This window comes from Hordeum vulgare, chromosome 5H, assembly GCF_904849725.1.
Source record: "Hordeum vulgare subsp. vulgare chromosome 5H, MorexV3_pseudomolecules_assembly, whole genome shotgun sequence".
Lineage (NCBI taxonomy): Eukaryota > Viridiplantae > Streptophyta > Magnoliopsida > Poales > Poaceae > Hordeum > Hordeum vulgare.
In genome coordinates, this window is record NC_058522.1 from 499,096,688 (window position 1) to 499,117,069 (window position 20,382).

At 46.5% G+C, this 20,382-nt stretch overlaps 1 protein-coding gene across 1 annotated transcript; it reads right to left on the reverse strand.

The window, feature by feature from the left end:
- Positions 1 to 17,836: 17,836 nt before the first annotated feature.
- On the reverse strand, positions 17,837 to 19,890 carry LOC123397664 (PTI1-like tyrosine-protein kinase At3g15890). The gene is made up of 3 exons (XM_045092200.1): positions 19,588 to 19,890; positions 19,301 to 19,472; positions 17,837 to 19,152 (listed from the first exon to the last, which is right to left on the reverse strand). Exons 1-3 carry the CDS (start codon positions 19,662 to 19,664, stop codon positions 18,241 to 18,243), a joined length of 1,161 nt encoding a protein of 386 aa, XP_044948135.1. The 5' UTR covers positions 19,665 to 19,890; the 3' UTR covers positions 17,837 to 18,240.
- Positions 19,891 to 20,382: the final 492 nt, after the last annotated feature.

The following is a 20,382-nucleotide window of genomic DNA, read 5'->3' on the forward strand; positions in this document are numbered from 1 at the left end:
CTTTCCTGAAGCAATCAATTCATCACACAGAGTTTGGACCTTACCAACATACTTAGTGATGGTGGAGTTGCCATTTTGAAGATTGGCTAGGGCAATTCTGAAGTTGACGGTTTGCGCTCGGGCATGCGGTTGAAGCATCCCTTGCACGGTGTTCCACAGCTCCGCTGTGGTGTGGCAAGTTGCCACTTGGGCAGCCATCTCGCGCGATAGCGTGGTCAGCAGGTAAGAGAAAACATGTTGATCTCGCTACCAGACACCAAACTCACGGTTTGAGGCCTTGGTATTCGTTTTGCCGTCGTCAGCGGTGGCCTCAATGGTCATGTGTGGAGCCGCCTAATCGGTGTCGAGGAAGTTTTCCATCTGCGCTCCCCTGATGGTGGAGAGCACGGTGGCACGCTATAAGGCCTTGTTCCCTCTCGTAAGCTTCTCGGTTGCGTTATGTGCAAACGAAGATGAGAGAAAGGAATTTGCGGAGAAGGAGCTCGCCATGGATGAATCCGAGGTAGGCTTTGATTACCATGAAACAAAAGAGGTGAAGCGTATGCCTTTGAGTTAGGGACGCGTGCGTGTTATATAGATCAACAATTACATCGTTGGCGGATGATCTCGGAGATTCTGATGCATATGCAGATAATTCATAAGCTGCATTGCATTTTGATCTTCACGGATTTCAACTTGTACTCCACGTGTTTCAAAATCGTTGGTTTGGGCTACACCATCACCCTCATCCTCGATGATCATATTATGCAAAATAACACAACATGTCATCACCTATCACGAAGTTTCTTGCTCCCACATCATTGCAGCCCCGCGAACAATGTCCCAACACGCTTGGAGCACTTCAAAAGTCCTCTCCACATCCTTCCTAGCTGATTCCTGCATTGTTGCGAAGTGCTTTTGTTTTCTGCCATGTGGTTTGGATATGGTCTTCACAAATGCAACCCACTCAGGATATATGCCATCGGCAAGATAGTATCCCATGTTGTAGTCTCGACCGTTGACGGTGTAACTGCATGGAGGTGATTCCCCGTTGCAAAGCCTCCTGAACACCGGACATCGTTGAAGCACGTTGATGTCATTGTGAGAACCTAACATTCCAAAGAAAGCATGCCAAATCCATAAGTCAGGTAATGCCACCGCCTGTAGTATGATGGTGGTCTCTTTTGTGTGACCTTAGTACATTCCTCGCAAACCTTCGGGGCAGTTTCTCCTAAAAATTTGACCAACAAATCCGGTCACACATTCTGTCGAACACATCTGATGCAAGGCACCGCCAGAGAGTTGCCGGACATACCTAGTGTCTTTTGGGCCGGCGACGACGTCCTGCGCGGAGATGTCGGGAGAGATGATCCCTTTGACCGAGTGGTTGGGGTGGCACATGCTACTAGGCGACGGAGCGCGCACGGAGGTGAAGTTGCGAGACGAACAAGGAAGAGGAGAGGAAAACAGGAAATGGATCCGACAGTTCTGCTGGGTGGATTTGGTGCAATTTACGGTAGGTTCGGGCTATCGGGTCCGACGTGGCGGGCATGCCCGGGCGCGCGTGGGCTCCTCCATTCCCGCCCTAATATGTACCGTCACTTGCACGTAATTGATGAAGAAGAAAAGAGAGAAAAATATAATGAATAAAGAAAGGAAAAAGGTGATCTCGGATGGGGTCACGTCCTACGTGGCGGACTGACCGGACGTGCCCAGATGTGTCAGCGAGCACTCAAATCGTCCTTATATTTGAGATGGATATAAGGAACGCCGACCAGTCCGGGCGTTTGAGATGAGTATGAAATGTCCGGCTGGGTCGACTTTTTGTGACCGATCAGTGATCGAACGGGTTGCTCGGACGTTTTAGACGGATTTGAGGAGTCTGCTGTAGACGCTCTTAATTTTTGCGTTTATGTCCCCCTCTTTCTATGTATGTGCCTGTGCGTGTATCTGACTGTATGTGTGTGTGGGAGAGAGAGTCACACCTAGTTATAAGCTAGTAGTAATAGGTTAGACAGAGATCACGATAGAATGATTTGAACGTCAGGTGTCGGTGATCGAACCTCAACTTTTTCCCGCGAGAAAAAAAGGAAACGGGTAAGATCTGGATGTCGTGCCCATAAATTTGTCGCGATCGCAAACAAACACGTTGGTTGAAGCGATCGATCGGCGGGTTGCGAAGGTTTTCGGCTGGATAAGGTCGTCGTGTCCGCTGAAGTTCGAAAGCGGTCGCGTTGGGTTTGTTACGGAGAAAAAAAGAGGAACAAATCTCGTCGATAGGCTTACCGCTTGTTCGAGTCTGAACAGATCGATGAGATCGTGTCGCGTCGCAGGAGGCCGAGCTATGAAGGCCTCGCAAAGGCCCAGCGGCGGGAGCGGCACAAAGGCGCTGGGTATTTACATTACTAATACTAGCAAAAGGCCCATGCGTTGCAACGGGATAAAAAAATACCATACGTTCTTATTTTATAAAAAATGATCTATAATCTGAGAATTTGTAGTTACGACACAAATAAAGATGGTTTTATCCTACAAAAATGCAGTTCAAAATTTCACAGGTCTTCTATTTTAACACGGCTTGTCTATAATCTGAAAATTTATAGTTACGACACAAATAAAGATGGTCTTATCCTACAAAAATGCAGTTCAAAATTTAACATGTCTTCTATTTTAACACGGCTTGCATGTAGATTTAATACGTACAAAGAATCAGCCAAGTGACCTTCAGTTTCATCTCTAATCCTGATTTTGTTGACGTGTTCATCCCCAACCCGGATGAGTACCGGTATGAAAGAAAGACGAATAATGACTCATTTATTAAGATTGCATCCTAGATAGTATTTTTATTAAACGTTTAACAGATAAAATAATATCATATTTAAATTCTACATATTTTTCTAATCAAATTTCATATATAATATGTTAAATTTGAAGTTACGGTTTAAAAGATATGAGTATTTAAAAAAATATTTGATATATACTACGAGTTTAATGTCATAAATAGTAAGGGCTTTTTGTAAAATCATCTCGGTGGGTTTTCCGACGGAAGCGATAGCCTCTTTATTATTACTAGCAAAAGGGCCCGTGCGTTGCAACGGGAGAAAAAAAACCCACACGCTTTTAATCTTTTTATAATTATTTTGATTTATTAAAATAATAAGCTAACTAATTAATGTAGTCAGTCCTATCCTATTTTATTGAGAAATCAACCTGTCCATTATTAATTCCACTATGATGAGAAATTAAGCGGGACAAGCAAAGTAAAATAAAGAGGCTACGTGAATTGATCAATGGACTGTTATCTTATTTCACTCATGGGATAGAGAATGTGGGATCAGATGACAAACTGAAGGTGGTGTTTCATTCTCTCTCTCTACAACAATGCAATCTTACATTCCATACATTCATTCATCAGCAAACAAATTCTCACAAAACAAAATTTTTTATCGATGCTTGACACACGGTTGGAGGCATGGGGAGGGGATCTCACCAGATGATGAGTTCCTGCCGGAGGAGGGGATACGATGAGGGAAGCAAGGGTTAGGCGCCTCTATCTAGCCACAAGGAGTCGCCGTTGTCGCGCCATAACCTCGGAGTTCCCCGTGTGAGCCATGGAGGCCCGCCTCCACGTGCAAGTACTTCGCTCCGCCGCGCCTTATCCGCGCGCCGCCACCGTTCTGCATCGAGCAGACGCATCATCCCAAGTCGCTGTAGCTGTCGCATTGATTTGATCGAGAAGCTGTGCTCGAGCGCCGAAACGGGGGCAGCAAGCGGGCAGAGGTACGACCGCGAAGGCGGGTGGGTTGAGATCGACATCAGTGGTGGTTGAGGTCGGCCGCGGCGGCGAGTGGTGTGGCAGCGGCCTAGGCACATGCTAGGGTGGACCAGGGTCGACGCGATGCGCTCGAGCGCCGCAACGGGGGCAGTGAGCGGGGAGAGATACAACCGCGGAGGCGGGTGGGTTGAGATCAGCAACGGTGGCGGTTGAGGTCAGCCGCGGCGGCGAGTGGTGTGGCGGCGGCCTGGGCACAAGCCAGGGTGGCCCAGGGTCGACGGGAGTAGGCGATGCGTACGGGTATAATTTTTGCAGCGAGTCGTTTTTTCCTTTTGCGTTGTAGATAAATGATGAAGCGCGGGTTGAATAACAAAAAATACAAAGGCTTTTTTATAAAAATACCGTGGTGGGTTTTCCGACGGAAGCAATAGCCGCTTTATTATTAGGTATAGATATAGATTATTATTATTATTATTATTATTATTATTATTATTATATATATATATTATTATTATATTATATTATGTTATTATTATTATTAGGTAAAGATAATTCTTGAAGAAAAAATTACGTACGCTAAAATATATGTTGCCTTGTGATCTAGAGTATACATAATAAGTACGAGATAATGAACATTCGTTGTAAAAGTTGTTCGCTCCTGTCCATGGACACTTATATATTCTCTATATTAGGTAAATTCGGTAAACTTTCACGCCACCAAAATTATTATCATCCTACCTAAGCTGTTCTTTAACAACAACCAAAGATAATTCCTTAGAATTCCAAGCACTTGTATCTATTCTAATAAAAATGTCAATAGCTTATTTTCTCCTTTTCTTTTCTCATTACCAGTTGGATACTTTCTAGATGGCATCTTGCAAAACTAGGAGCAGTCTTGCTAATTACTGGAACAGTCATGGAAAGAGATGGCACGCAAACATGTGATAGACGAAATTGAAAGCACTGTGGATTAAATAAATAAAATGCAAAGCAAAGGCACGCAACAAGCACCTGATCACCTGGATGGCTAGAAAATAAAAAATATCAAGATTTTGTTAGTGCTACTTACAAGTCATGAACAAAAATCGGAGTTCATGCTTTCTAATCTGAATCAAAATGAGCAATTGATGCGCAAGACAGAGAGTTGTACGAGGATGAAACTTTCATGAAAAAAAAAATGAATGTTCAGACAAACCTGTATAAGGTGGGAGTGGGACGTTTTTTTATTGCAAAGGAGGTACAGTAGATGGAATCTGGGAAACCACGTTACTCCCTCCTTTCCAGTTTGCATGGCTCATCTTAATTTTTTAGATTTTCATTATGTTAGGCTCATTTTAAATCTAATTAAGTTAGAGTGCTTTGAGTCCCACGTCATATTTAATTTATAGAGTTTAGAGAAAGAAGATGAGTGGCTATACATGCATCGTTTTCTACATCCATCATGCAAATCCAATGAGAAGGAGGATGCTACATTTATTGTCTTGGAAATTGAGTATATAAAAAATATTTCATTGGCTAGTTAATTAGTGTCATCCACTCACAACTCACCTTGGTTGATGAGATTTCAGATTTGAGCCTTATAAACCGAAAAGGAGGGAGTATGTTCTTCCATTAATCACGTCATCAACCAAATATAATGGTTAGACACAGCGGGCGGAGCGCCGTCGACCTTCCTGATTTGTTGCCAATCAGGGAAGAGATCGACTAGAACCTGAGGAGATTGCGTGTGCAGCATGCGGCAAGGTTAGCCGATCTATCCGTCGGTTATACTTGTCCTTATCGGGATAATCTATCAGTTTTTTTAGGGGTAAATGCTTTGCTTTATTGACCAATAATACGAAGTTCAGGAATTACATGTAAATCGAAGGGTTGTAGGAGCCACAAATGGCGTCCTTCCCCCAAATGCAAAGCATGCTTAGCTAGGAGATGAGCTTCCCTATTAGAAACTCTCCCTTCATGAACAAAAGAAATATGTTGAAAATCTGAATTGCCATCCTTAACTTCCTCCACTATTGGGCCAGTGATTCCATGTGTGCCCGAGTTGATCTCCATTACAGCTGTGAGACAGTCTGAGGAAACGACGATATTCTGGAGGAGAAGGTCCCTTGCTAGAGCTTGTGCTTCCCGACATGCCAAGGTTTCCAGAATGTGAGGATCAGTGAGCCCATGAAACACCACGGCCGATGCACCCAGGTACTTCCCCTGGTCATCCCGGCAAACTGCACTAACCGCGCCAATATGAGGGGTTTTGTAGACTGCCCCATCGACGTTGATCTTTGCAAAACCCAACGGTGGTGGTCTCCAACCTGTTGCTGTTGCCTGGGTCGCTCTAGCATGCGATAACGGCCGTACCGGTCTTGTCTCCCTCAGCTCATCAATGAATCTGGTAACGAAAGAAAAGGTTGCTGCAGGACTCTGGTGCTCTCCCTCATGAATGAGCTTTCTTCGTGCATACCAGATTGCCCACAAGGTGACTGTCATGCGAGTCAGTTCTTCCTGAGAGATAGAAGCAAACATACTGAATAACCAGGAGCGAGCATACGGTTCCGCAGTAGCTCGCATGTGTTCAACCAGCTGTTGATCATGTAGCGCCCATACACATCGAGCCATAGATCATGTGATCAACGAATGGAACCACGAGTCTGCGGCGCCACATATTGCACAAGAAGGTGTCGATGGCATATGCCGGTGGTGGCGCACATCCGCTGTAGGGAGAGAAGAGCATGCAAGTCTCCATAGAAATACCTTGATCTTCGACGGCACTTGGATATGTCAGAGTTTATCCGAGCACTTTCTTTCTCTGGTACTACCGGCAGGGCCTCCACGCCCCTCTAACCATGCTTCTCTTCTTAACTTCGTCGTGATGAGCATACGGTAACACGATCTGACAGTAAACTGTCCCTTCTTTTCTTGTGACCATGCCCAGTAGTCCGAGCTTTGTCTGGTAGGGAGGGGTATGTTTAAGATCACACCTGCATCAATTGGAAGGAAGGTTGCATTGACCACCTCATGTTTCCACTTAGCAGCTGTGTTATCAATTAACTCCGACACCATCATAGGTCTGTGAGTCGTAAGGCATGATATTGGGCGCATAGAAGCCTCCTTAGGTAACCAATTCTGATTCTAGATGTTAGTGCCTGTGCCATCTCCAATTCTTCTAATCAGTCCAACCTTGAGGGCCTCTTTCCCTTCCATGATTGCCCGCCAAATCTGCGAAGGATTGTTGCCCAGTTCTGCTTCCAAAAATCCAGAGGAGGGAAAATATCGTGCTTTAAGGATCCTAGCACTGAGTGTTTCCGGAGATTTAAGAAGCCGCCATGCTTGTCTTGCCAGGAGGGCGATGTTGAAGAGTTCTATATCCCTAAACCCCAGTCCACCTTCATACTTGGGGCGGGTCATTACTTCCCAGGATACCCAACATGTTTTCCTTTCTCCATTCTTACTCCCCCACCAGAACTTACGGATCACCGAATTGATATGAAGACATAACCCCCGCGGCAGTTTGAAACATGCCATCGAAAAGACCTGGATGGCTTGCGCAATAGATTTAATTAGCACCTCCTTCCCTCCAGATGATAGCATTTTCTCCAGCCAACCTTTGACCTTGCTCCAGACCCTGTCCTTTAGATACTTGAAGGCGCCATTCTTGCTACTTCCCACATCAGTGGGCATGCCCAGATACTTTTCATTCAAGCTTTCATTCTGCACGTTGAGGATAGTTTTAATGGACTCTTTTAGCATTGGTGCACATCCTCTGCTGAAGAACACCGATGATTTTGCTTGATTAACTTTCTGTCCTGATGCTCTACAATAAGTTTCCAACAGTGAAGATATGGCAGTGGCGCCCTCACTACTTGACTTGAAAAACAACAGGCTATCATCGACAAAGAGTAGGTGGCTGACCGAAGGGGCCATTGGCGCCACTTTTATTCCATAGGAAGGCGATGACTCGTTCTGAGATTTTAGGAGGCACGAAAGGCCCTCTGCTGCTATCAAGAAAAGGTAGGGTGACAAAGGATCTCCCTGTCGAATTCCCCTTGTAGGTTTGAATTGTTCCAACTTTTTTCCATTGAATAATACATAAAACTATACTGAACTCACCATCTTTAGGATTGTAGCAATCCAATATGGAGCAAACCCCAGACCTAGCATCATGGCTTTCAGATAGTCCCATTCAAGGCGATCACATGCTTTCATCATGTCTAGTTTCAAAGCACAAAACCCATTCTGTTTTGACTTATTTCGTTTAATGAAATGAAGGCATTCGTATGCCGAGATGATATTGTCTGTGATCAGCCTGCCTCCTACAAACGCAGACTGCTGCTCTGATATGATTTCCAGCAGGATGTTTTTTAACCTATTAGCCAGGACTTTGGAGGCTATTTTATAAATGACATTACATAGGCTGACAGGACGGAACTGAGCAAGCAAGGTAGGATTGTTTACCTTTGGTAGAAGAACCAAGATAGTCTCATTTAGGCCATGTATCTCTTCCTCACCTTTCAGTATTTTCAGTATGATGTTCGTGATCTCATCACCATAGACACTCCAATATCGCTGAAAAAAATGGGCGGAAACCCATCCGCTCCCGGAGCTTTCGTAGGGGCCATCTGAAACAAGGCTGTTTTAACCTCTTCTTTGGTATACTCGGAGGTCAGGTGTTGGTTCATTGCATCAGTCACTCGTCTCGGGACTGTACTAGTGACTGCTTCCATATCAGCTGTACCCTCGGACGTGTAAAGGTGGTGATAGAAATCAGTTGCCATGTGCTCCAACTCCGTTTCATCGTCGACCACACAACCATCCTCCCTTACTAGTGATTTGATTCTATTTTTGCGACACCCTTTACTGGCTCGCAAATGAAAGAATTTGGTGTTCTTGTCTCCTGCCGCAAGCCAGGTAATGCGGGATCTTTGTCGCCACATGATTTCCTCTCGATGGTATAGTTCTGCTAGTCTGTCCTTTATTTTGATCTCACGGTGAGTAGGACCAGGGCGGGCTGGATCCTCCTGAAGTATTGCCAGGTCCACATTCAGTCGCTTAATCTCAGAGCGTACGTTGCCGAAGGTGTTTTTGTCCCACCGGCGAAGTCCTTTAGACAATGAATCAAGCTTAGCTTTAAGTCCTCGAACTGTTGTGGCCCCCGGACCTTGCCAGTGTTGTTGTATCTCCTCCTGGAACCCATCATGCGCCTCCCACATCACCTCATATCTGAATTATTTGCTGTAGGGATGGGTGCCAGGCGGGTCACCATCCAACTCGAGCAGGATTGGATTGTGATTTGAAGTGGCTGTGACTCTATGTGACAGGTTTGAGTGCGGAAATAGCGTGCTCCATTCCCCATCCGCTAGAGCTCTATCTAGACGGACACGGGTATATGTTCCTCTTGCCACTCTTCTTTCAAAAGTCCACTTTGTTCCTGAAAAACCAAGATCATTCAGACCACAAACATCAACTGCATCTCTAAAACCAGTCACCTGTGTCAAACTACGATAGCTCGACCCTTCGTACTCATCCAAGCGCAAAACCTCATTGAAATCGCCAATGCATAACCATGGACGTGTGCTGGCAGAAGACAAGGATCTCATAAGGTCCCAAGTTATATTTCTATTCTCAACTCGCGCTTCACCATAGACCACCGTTAACCTCCATTGGGAAGTCCCTGGCACTGTTATTACAGAATCAATGTGATAGTTTGAGTAACCAAAAGTCTCAAGGTTTATTGTATTGTTCCAAAACATACCAATACCTCCACTCCTTCCACAACTACTAACAGCAAAAGAACTATCAAACCCTAGTGAACTCGCTAGATTCTCAACTCGGCCTCCAGGGAGTCGAATCTCGATCACACACAACACTAGTGGAGAAAACTGCCTCGCAAAGTTGCGAAGCTCACGAACTGTCTCAGGTCTACCAGCCCCTCGACAGTTCCAACAAAGTATACTCATTGAGCCCGGCGGCGCTCCTCTAAGGAGCCCGCCAACTCGCTCTGTGAGTCTGTCTTCTTTAGGGGAGACGATCCCGTTCGATGCTTCTTCCTGTCCCGAGGCGCCACATAACCATGCGGGGGTGGTGGAACCCTCTCAGATGTAATCGCATCCGCCACCCCAGCTCCATCATCGGCAGATGATGTAGTAGACAAATCCAGCTTCTTCTTTGCTGGCAAAACAACCATGAGTGGTTGTGCTTCCACTCCATCCTCCTGTCCATCCGGACTCGTTTTCATTGGACTCTCAGCTGTGTCCTCTATGTTCTCACTATCACTTAGATCAGCCTCATGTGAGGAGCATTTCCTAGCTGTGGGAGTTGCTCTTGCGTCCCTCGCCGATCTCCGTCCCTGGTTCCGAGGTGGATTTGAATAACTGGCTTGGCTGTACTGGTAGGAAGGTATAACTCTCCTTTTTGCTATCATCCATTGGCCATATTCAATTTCGTCAGTGCCATGAACACCATCGCCACACTCTTCCAAGCTATGCCCCATAATTCCACATACCTCACAAAAGAAACCAATCTTCTCATACTTTACTGGCAGCAACATGATCTCCTCCCCACTGATTTTTAACGGGGTGAAACGAACCAGGGGTTCACCAACCTTTATCTTGGCTCGTACCCCGATATAGTTCCCTTCAAAAAGCCTAGCAGGGTTTAACTCTACGCTCTTGACCTGTCCGATCCTCCTTGCTAACTGATCGAGCACTCCTTCCCTGCAATATAGCTCCGGGGTGTCGTGGATTTGGGCCCATACGTGTGTCCGGTCCAGAGCCACCGCATGCAGTTTACCCTGTTGGAAATATGCCCTAGAGGCAATAATAAATTAGTTATTATTATATTTCTTAGTTCATGATAATCGTTTATTATCCATGCTATAATTGTATTGATTGGAAACACAATACTTGTGTGGATACATAGACAAAACACTGTCCCTAGTAAGCCTCTAGTTGACTAGCTCGTTGATCAAAGATGGTTAAGGTTTCCTGGCCATAGGCAAGTGTTGTCACTTGATAACGGGATCGCATCATTAGGAGAATCATCTGATGGACTAGACCCAAACTAATAGACGTAGCATGTTGATCGTGTCATTTTGTTGCTACTGTTTTCTGCGTGTCAAGTATTTGTTCCTATGACCATGAGATCATATAACTCACGGACACCGGAGGAATGCTTTGTGTGTATCAAACGTCGCAACGTAACTGGGTGACTATAAAGATGCTCTACAGGTATCTCCGAAGGTGTTCGTTGAGTTAGTATAGATCAAGACTGGGATTTGTCACTCCGTGTGACGGAGAGGTATCTCGGGGCCCACTCGGTAATACAACATCACACACAAGCCTTGCAAGCAATGTAACTTAGTGTAAGTTGCGGGATCTTGTATTACGGAACGAGTAAAGAGACTTGCCCGTAAATGAGATTGAAATAGGTATGCGGATACTGACGATCGAATCTCGGGCAAGTAACATACCGAAGGACAAAGGGAATGACATACGGGATTATACGAATCCTTGGCACTGAGGTTCAAACGATAAGATCTTCGTAGGATATGTAGGATCCAATATGGGCATCCAGGTCCCGCTATTGGATATTGACCGAGGAGTCTCTCGGGTCATGTCTACATAGTTCTCGAACCCGCAGGGTCTGCACACTTAAGGTTCGACGTTGTTTTATGCGTATTTGAGTTATATGGTTGGTTACCGAATGTTGTTCGGAGTCCCGGATGAGATCACGGGCGTCACGAGGGTTTCCGGAATGGTCCGGAAACGAAGATTGATATATAGGATGACCTCATTTGATTACCGGAAGGTTTTCGGAGTTACCGGGAATGTACCGGGAATGACGAATGGGTTCCGGGAGTTCACCGGGGGGGGGGGGGGGGGGCAACCCACCCCGGGGAAGCCCATAGGCCATAAGGGTGGCGCACCAGACCTTAGTGGGCTAGTGGGACAGCCCAAAAGGGCCCTATGCGCCAAGGATAAAAAATCAAAGGAAAAAGAAAAAAAAAGGAGGAAGTGGGAAGGGAGGGGGACTCCCTCCCACCAAACCTAGTCCAACTCGGTTTGGGGGGGGGGAGAGTCCTCCCCCTTGGCTCGGCCGACTCCTTGGGGGTCCTTGGACCCCAAGGCAAGGCCCCCCTCCCTCCCACCTATATATACGGAGGTTTTAGGGCTGATTTGTGACGACTTTTCCACGGCAGCCCGACCACATACCTCCACGGTTTTTCCTCTAGATCGCGTTTCTGCGGAGCTCGGGCGGAGCCCTGCTGAGACAAGGTCATCACCAATCTCCGGAGCGCCGTCACGCTGCCGGAGAACTCTTCTACCTCTCCGTCTCTCTTGCTGGATCAAGAAGGCCGAGATCATCGTCGAGCTGTACGTGTGCTGAACGCGGAGGTGCCGTCCGTTCGGTACTAGATCGTGGGACTGATCGCGGGATTGTTCGCGGGGCGGATCGAGGGACGTGAGGACGTTCCACTAGATCAACCGCGTTCTCTAACGCTTCTGCTGTACGATCTACAAGGGTACGTAGATCACTCATCCCCTCTCGTAGATGGACATCATCATGATAGGTCTTCGTGCGCGTAGGAAATTTTTTGTTTCCCATGCGAGGTTCCCCATCAGTGGCATCATGAGCTAGGTTCATGCGTAGATGTCTTCTCGAGTAGAACACAAAAGTTTTTGTGGGCGGTGATGTGCGTTTTGCTTCCCTCCTTAGTCTTTTCTTGATTCCGCGGTATTGTTGGATTGAAGCGGCTTGGACCGACATTACTCGTACGCTTACGAGAGACTGGTTTCATCGCTACGAGTAACCCCGTTGCTCAAAGATGACTGGCAAGTGTCGGTTTCTCCAACTTTAGTTGAATCGGATTTGACCGAGGAGGTCCTTGGATGAGGTTAAATAGCAACTCATATATCTCCGTTGTGGTGTTTGCGTAAGTAAGATGCGATCCTACTAGATACCCATGGTCACCACGTAAAACATGCAACAACAAAATTAGAGGACGTCTAACTTGTTTTTGCAGGGTATGCTTGTGATGTGATATGGCCAACGATGTGATGTGATATATTGGATGTATGAGATGATCATGTTGTAATAGATAATATCGACTTGCACGTCGATGGTACGGCAACTGGCAGGAGCCATAGGGTTGTCTTTATAACTAACGTTTGTGCTTGCAGATGCGTTTACTATTTTGCTAGGACGTAGCTTTAGTAGTAATAGCATGAGTAGCACGACAACCCCGATGGCGACACGTTGATGGAGATCATGATGATGGAGATCATGGTGTGACGCCGGTGACAAGAAGATCGTGCCGGTGCTTTGGTGATGGAGATCAAGAAGCACATGATGATGGCCATATCATGTCACTTATAAATTGCATGTGATGTTAATCCTTTTATGCACCTTATTTTGCTTAGAACGACGGTAGCATTATGATGTGATCTCTCACTAAAATTTCAAGACGAAATTGTGTTCTCCCCGACTGTGCACCGTTGCTACAGTTCGTCGTTTCGAGACACCACGTGATGATCGGGTGTGATAGACTCAACGTTCACATACAACAGGTGCAAAACAGTTGCGCAGCGGAACACTCGGGTTAAGCTTGACGAGCCTAGCATGTGCAGACATGGCCTCGAAACACATGAGACCGAAAGGTTGAGCATGAATCGTATAGTTGATATGATTAGCATAGAGATGCTTACCACTGAAAGTATTCTCGACTCACGTGATGATCGGACTTGAGATAGTGGATTTGGATCATGTACCACTCAAATGACTAGAGAGATGTACTTTTTGAGTGGGAGTTCTTAAGTAATATGATTAATTGAACTAATTGTCATGAACATAGTCTAATGGTCTTTGCGAATTACGATGTAGCTTGCGCTATAGCTCTACTGTTTTATATGTTCCTAGAGAAAATATAGTTGAAAGTTGATAGTAGCAAACTTTGCAGACTGAGTCTGTAAAACCGAGGATTGTCCTCGTTGCTGCACAGAAGGCTTATGTCCTTAATGCACCACTCGGTGTGCTGCACCTCGAGCGTCGTCTGTGGATGCTGTGAACATCTGACATACACGTTTCTGATGACTACACGATAGTTCAGTACAAAACTACTTAATGGCTTAGAAGCAAGGCGCCGAAAACGTTGTAAAACGTCATGGAACATAAGTGATGTTCTAAAGAGATGAAATTGTGATTTCATGCTTGTGCCCTTGTTAAGAGGTACGAGACCTCCGACAAGATTCTTTGTCCACAAAGCACAGGAGAAAAGGCTCAATCGTTGAGCATGTGCTCAGATTGTCTGAGTACGACAATCGCTTGAATCAAGTGGGAGTTAATCTTCCAGATGAGATAGTGATAGTTCTCCAAAGTCACTGCCACCAAGCTGTGAGAGCTTCGTGATGAACTATAACATATCAAGGATACATACAATGATCCTTGAGCGATTAGCGATGTTTGACACTGCGAAAGTAGAAATCAAGAAGGAGCATCAATAGTTGATGGTTTGTAAAACCACTAAGTTTCAAGAAAGGCAAAGGGCTAGAAGGGATACTTCGTGAAACGGCAAAACAGTTGCTGCGCTAATGAAGAGACCCAAGATTAAACCCAAACCCGAGACTAAGTGCTTCTGTAATGAGGGGAACAATCACTGAGGCGGAGCAACTCAAGATACTTGGTAGATAAGAAGGCTGGCAAAAGTCGAAAGAAGTGTATTTGATATACATGATGTTGATGTGTACTTTACTAGTACTCCTAGTAGCACGAGGGTATTGGATACCGGTTCGGTTGCTAAGTGATCAGTGACACGAAATGAAAGCTACGGCATAAACGGAGACTAGCTAAAGGCGAGGTGACGATACGTGTTGGAAGTGTTTCCAAGATTGATATGATCAAACGTCGCACGCTCCCTCTACCATCGGGATTGGTGTTAAACCTAAATAATTGTTATTTGGTGATTGCGTTAAGCATGAACATGATTGGATCGTGTTTATTGCAATATGATTATTCATTTAAAGAGAATAATGGTTACTCTATTTTCTTGAATAATCACCTTCAATGGTTTATTGAATCTCGATCGTAGTGTTACACATGTTCATGATATTGGTGCCAAAAGATACGAGTTGATGATGATAGTACCACTTACTTGTGGCACTGCCGCTTGAGTCATGTTAGTATAAATTGCATGAAGAGGCTCCATGCTGATGGATCTTTCTACTCACCTGATTTCGAATCACTAGTGACATGCGAATCATACCACATGAGCAAGGCCTTGTTTTCATTGAGATGAAATAAGATAGTAACTTGTTGGAAGTGATACATTTTGATGTATGCAGTCCAATGGGTGCCGAGGCACGCAGTGGATATCATTATGTTCTTACTTCACTAACGATTTGAGTAGATACAAGAGTATTTACTTAATGAATCACAAGTCTAAAATGTTGAAAAGTTCAATTCCGTTTCAGAGTGAAGTTCGTCGTAACAAGAGGATAAACTGAACGAGTAAAGAGACTTGCCGGTAAACGAGATTGAAATAGGTATGCAGATACTAACGATCGAATCTCGGGCAAGTAACATACCGAAGGACAAAGGGAATGACATACGTGATTATATGAATCCTTGGCACTAAGGTTCAAACGATAAGATCTTCGTAGAATATGTAGGATCCAATATGGGCATCCAGGTCCCGCTATTGGATATTGATCGAGGAGTCACTCGGGTCATGTCTACATAGTTCTCGAACCCGCAGGGTCTGCACACTTAAGGTTCGACGTTGTTTTATGCGTATTTGAGTTATATGGTTGGTTACCGAATGTTGTTCGGAGTCCCAGATGAAATCACGGACGTCACGAGGGTTTCCGGAATGGTCCGGAAACGAAGATTGATATATAGGATGACCTCATTTGATTACCGGAAGGTTTTCGGAGTTACCGGGAATGTACCGGGAATGACGAATGGGTTCCGGGTGTTCACCGGGGGGGGGGGGGGGGGCAACCCACCCCGGGGAAGCCCATAGGCCTTGGGGGTGGCGCACCAGCCCTTAGTGGGCTAGTGGGACAGCCCAAGAAGGCCCTATGCGCCATAGGAAGAAAATCAAAGAGAAAAAAAAGAGAGGAGGTGGGAAAAAGGGGGAAGGACTCCTCCTTCCAAACCTAGTTGGATTCGGTTTGGAAGGGGAGGACTCCCCCCGTTGGCTCGGTCGAACCCCTTTGGGGTCCTTGGACCCCAAGGCCAGGCTCCCCCTCTTCCCCCTATTATACGGAGGTTTTAGGGCTGATTTGAGACAACTTTGCCACGGCAGCCCGACCACATATCTCCACGGTTTTACCTCTAGATCGCGTTTCTGCGGAGCTCGGGCGGAGCCCTGCTAAGATAAGATCACCACCAACCTCCGGAGCGCCGTCACGCTGCCGAAGAACTCATCTACCTCTCCGTCTCTCTTGCTGGATCAAGAAGGCCGAGATCATCGTCGAGCTGTACGTGTGTTGAACGCGGAGGTGCCGTCCGTTCGGCACTAGATCGTGGGACTGATTGCGGGACGGTTCGCGGGGCGGATCGAGGGACGTGAGGACGTTCCACTACATCAACCGCGTTCACTAACGCTTCTGCTGTACGGTCTACAAGGGTACGTAGATCGAATATCCCCTCTCGTAGATGGATATCACCATGATAGGTCTTCGTGCGCGTAGGAAATTTTTTGTTTCCCATGCGACCTTCCCCAACACTTGGTGCATAATTGACCACGCTATTTACACGAAAGTTACCGGGGCATGTTCGGGTAACGTTTTTCCCATGGGTAAAAAGTTATAAATGTGTTGTATGTAAGTTATCGGGTGACTGGTGCGTAAATTACCATGCTATTTGCACTAGGTTATCATGGGATATTTCTAGAACTTTTCGGCCAAGGTGAAAAGTTATTAATGTGTTTATACATAAGTTATCACGTTAGTTGTGCGTAAGTTATCATCTTAATTACACTGAAGTTACGAGGGGTATGTTTCAATAACTTTTTCACCTCGGATGATTAAAAAAGTGGTATTTTATTTGAACTTGTGAGAAGCCATGTAGTGGGTGAGTTGGCTAGTGTGTTAAATCTCAATATTGAATTCTTGAATTCAACTCTCAGCTTTAGCATGATTTTTAGGCTATAAAACAACAAGTATGAAAACTGATAGCATCAAGATTTGTTCCAACATCTTTTTCTCCCAAAAATTATCAGGTATACAATGTGTGCGTTATCAAGCTATTCACACAAAAATTAACCGAGGGTATTTCATCAACGTGCCTCCCTCCACCCGGTCGCCAAATTTACTAAGACCGAGGTACATAAGATGTCAGTGATGCGTGAGTTACTGTGATATTCACATAAAAATTATCAGGGGTATATTTCATCACCTCTCTTTGTCAAAGTTATGAGGACCGCGCTACATAAGTTATGAGGTCACCGATGTGTGAGTTACCATGCTATTTGCACCAAAGTTACCAGGGGATATTTCATCAACCCCCACCCCACACCAAAATTATCAAGACTGGGTTATATAAGTTATCAGGTCTGTGATATGCGAGTTACACTGATATTCACACAAAAGTGACCGGGGTGTATCCCCCTGGTCACCAAAATTACCACAGTGTCATCAACTCTGGATGAGTTGGTAAAAAATAGTCTACTTAAGTGTGAAAAAGATTGGACAGTGGGTTAACTTTTGTGGAAACGTAGAAGAGAAGACAAGTTAAATAGCTTATTTATTTTCGTTTTGTCAAAAAAAAAATGAACATAGATGAGCTGGTTGGCTAGTTGAGTTACCTCATGAGGGATACAAGCATTCAATCCTGTTGTGGCACCAATTTTTATGTGAAAAAAAGGAAAGAACGGACCAAAAAAGAAAAAAAAACGGACCAGACATACTACGGTTTTCAGTGGAAGGAAATAAAAATTGGTCCTAAAACTAAATAGGGGATCGCAGAGGAGAAACGGATCAAGCGTCGTGCAGATTTGTCGCTAAATACCCGACCTAAGGAAAATAGCAATCTGAATAATATAATACCACACTATTCTCTTTGTGCTTGTTGTTTAAATAGCCAGCAAGAGAATGAAAACCAAGTTTGAATGGACGCATTGAAATAACATGTTTATTTTCTAATCACAAGTAACAACCAATGTATACCTTTCAAGCTACGTAGGTCCAGCCGGCAACATAATAAATAAAAACATCATATCATCGAACAAGAAAAAATATATTGTGGAAACAAACAAAACTTTGCAGGCCAATACGAGGATTAATAACTCTTGACGATCTCCATCCATCACCAGACAGGCAGAGACCACCCACCACACCATTTTCATACGCTATGCAGTTGATTGGCATTAATCAACAAAATGCAATCTGAGAACAACTAATCATGAATTTGCATTAATGTCATTGGATCGCAAGGCAGTGAAGTGTTGCGATGCAAGCATGGATCGAAATGGTGGGAGATCGATCGTAATCATCGAATCACCTCAGCGTGGTCAGCTTCCAGCTGCGGCCCCTGTCCAGCGGCTCGCTGCTGCCGGTAACGTCGTCCTCACGGTCCATTGTGACGGTGGTGTCCTCGCTGGCGGCGTCCGCCACCGGCACGATCTCCCTGTTCCGCCGCTCGCCGCCGAACTTGAGCATCTCGACAACCTCGGCCATGGTCGGCCTGCCCTCCGCGTTGCTCTGCGAGCACAGCATGGCCGTCTCGACCACGGCGCGGAGCTGCACGGCGTCGAACCGCCCGGCGAGCCTGGGGTCCGCGAGGCGGTCCCACTTGCGGCGCTCCACGAGCGGCCCCGCCCACTGCACGATCTCGCGCTTGACGCCGCCCGGCAGCTTCTCCAGCGGGCGGCGCGCGCTGATGAGCTCCAGCAGCAGCACGCCGAAGCTGTAGACGTCGCAGCTCTCGGAGACCTTCCCCCACATGGCGTACTCCGGCGCCAGGTACCCGAGCGTGCCCTTGACCCGCGTGGTGAGGTGGGAGACGCCCTCCGGGATGAGCTTGGCGAAACCGAAGTCGGCCACCTTGGGCACGAGGTCCGCGTCCAGCAGCACGTTGCTGGCCTTGATGTCGCGGTGGATAATGTGCGGGCTGGCCTCGTGGTGCAGGTACGCGAGGCCCTGGGCGGCGCCCAGGGCGATGGCGAGGCGGCGGGGCCAGTCGAGCGGGGGATGCTGCTGGGAGGCCGGGGTGCCGCGGTGTGGGTGCAGGTGCGTGAGGAGGCTGTGGTTGGGCATGTAGTCGTACACGATGAGCCGCTCGTCGCCGCCGGCGTAGAAGCCGCGGAGGCTGAGCAGGTTCTTGTGCCGGACACGGCCCAGGATCTCCACCTCGATGGCGAACTCCATCTCCGCCTTGGCCGTCATCGCCTTCAGCCGCTTCACCGCAATCTGAATTTATCAACGACGTCGATCCATGATTCATGTTCAGCTAGCAGCACAAAAAGGAAAGCCCACCAGCCGGACGATAACCGGCCGATGGTGGCGTTGACGAACTGATGGAGAAATGGACGACGGATCACCCAATTTGCCCACTTACCTCGACGCCCTTGGAGGTGCGGCCCCAGTAGACGGTGCCGAAGCCGCCCTCGCCGAGCTTGTTGCTTTCGTTGAAGTTGTTGGTCGCCTGCAGGAGCTCCTTGAGGGTGTACATCTCCCACGGGAACTCCACGCTCCTGTTCTTGTTCTTGGACCCCCTCCTCGACGGATCCCTTCTTCCGAAAACAAACACAACAACACCGCACACCAAAGCGTAACCAATTAAGATTAAGTTCATTCGGCCTCACCAAAAAGAACTAAGACGCGTATGCATGCAAGGGTGTGCACCTCCGGCGGCTGCTGGGGGCAGCCTCCGGCTCGGAATCGCCGCCGGGGGCGACACAGCACAAGCACCGGTTGATCATCTTTTTCTCAGACGATGGACGACAGGAAGATCAGCGCGCTGAAGAGCTAGCGCTCAATCCCTGCAAGATGGAGACGAGCTGGGGGTGGATGCAGTGGTGAGAAACCAAGGCTGGAGATAGGGATGTTCCAAGGGCTTCTTGTTTGTTTCTCCGGGTACAAGATTGTCCTCCTCGTGTTTGCCTATCTCCTTGGAGACTTCACTCTCGTCTATTGTGGATCACTACGTGCTTGCCAGCTGCCTGCTGTACATGTGCCTCTAGAAGGGCCTTTGTAAGCAAAGGGTACGGCAGGGTGTGCTGGGAATATGCAAGATTGACACGAAATTCTGAAATTCTTAATGCGTGGCATACTCAAAAGTTGGTCAAGGGAAGAAGGTCATTCCAACATGTAAAAAATTGACTTAGAAATAAAACAATAAGTATAACATCACCCTAAATCATCATCTTTGCTATCATCATAAATCCCATTTCACAATTTATTTCACAATTTTTTACAGGTTAGTTTCGCCCTACTGGATGGATTTGTATGTGGTTATTAGAGAATCTCTAACAGACGCGCTACGGCGCGACACATCACCCTGGGCGTTTGGGTACCCGAACCTGAACCGAACCGAATTACCCGAATTGTCACGTAATTCGGGTATCGGGTAAGGGTTTGGTTCTTATTTCTTGACTATTCGGTTTTTGGGTTAGGGTTCAGGTTCTAGTGTGGAAAACC

Coding starts and splice junctions, on each gene's coding strand:
- LOC123397664 (XM_045092200.1), bottom strand. CDS start 19,664: ATGATCAACCGGTGCTTGTGCTGTGTCGCCCCCGGCGGCGATTCCGAG. Junction 19,473..19,587: donor GCCCCCAGCAGCCGCCGGAG/GTGCACACCCTT, acceptor TTTCGGAAGAAG/GGATCCGTCGAGGAGGGGGT. Junction 19,153..19,300: donor GCACCTCCAAGGGCGTCGAG/GTAAGTGGGCAA, acceptor TGATAAATTCAG/ATTGCGGTGAAGCGGCTGAA.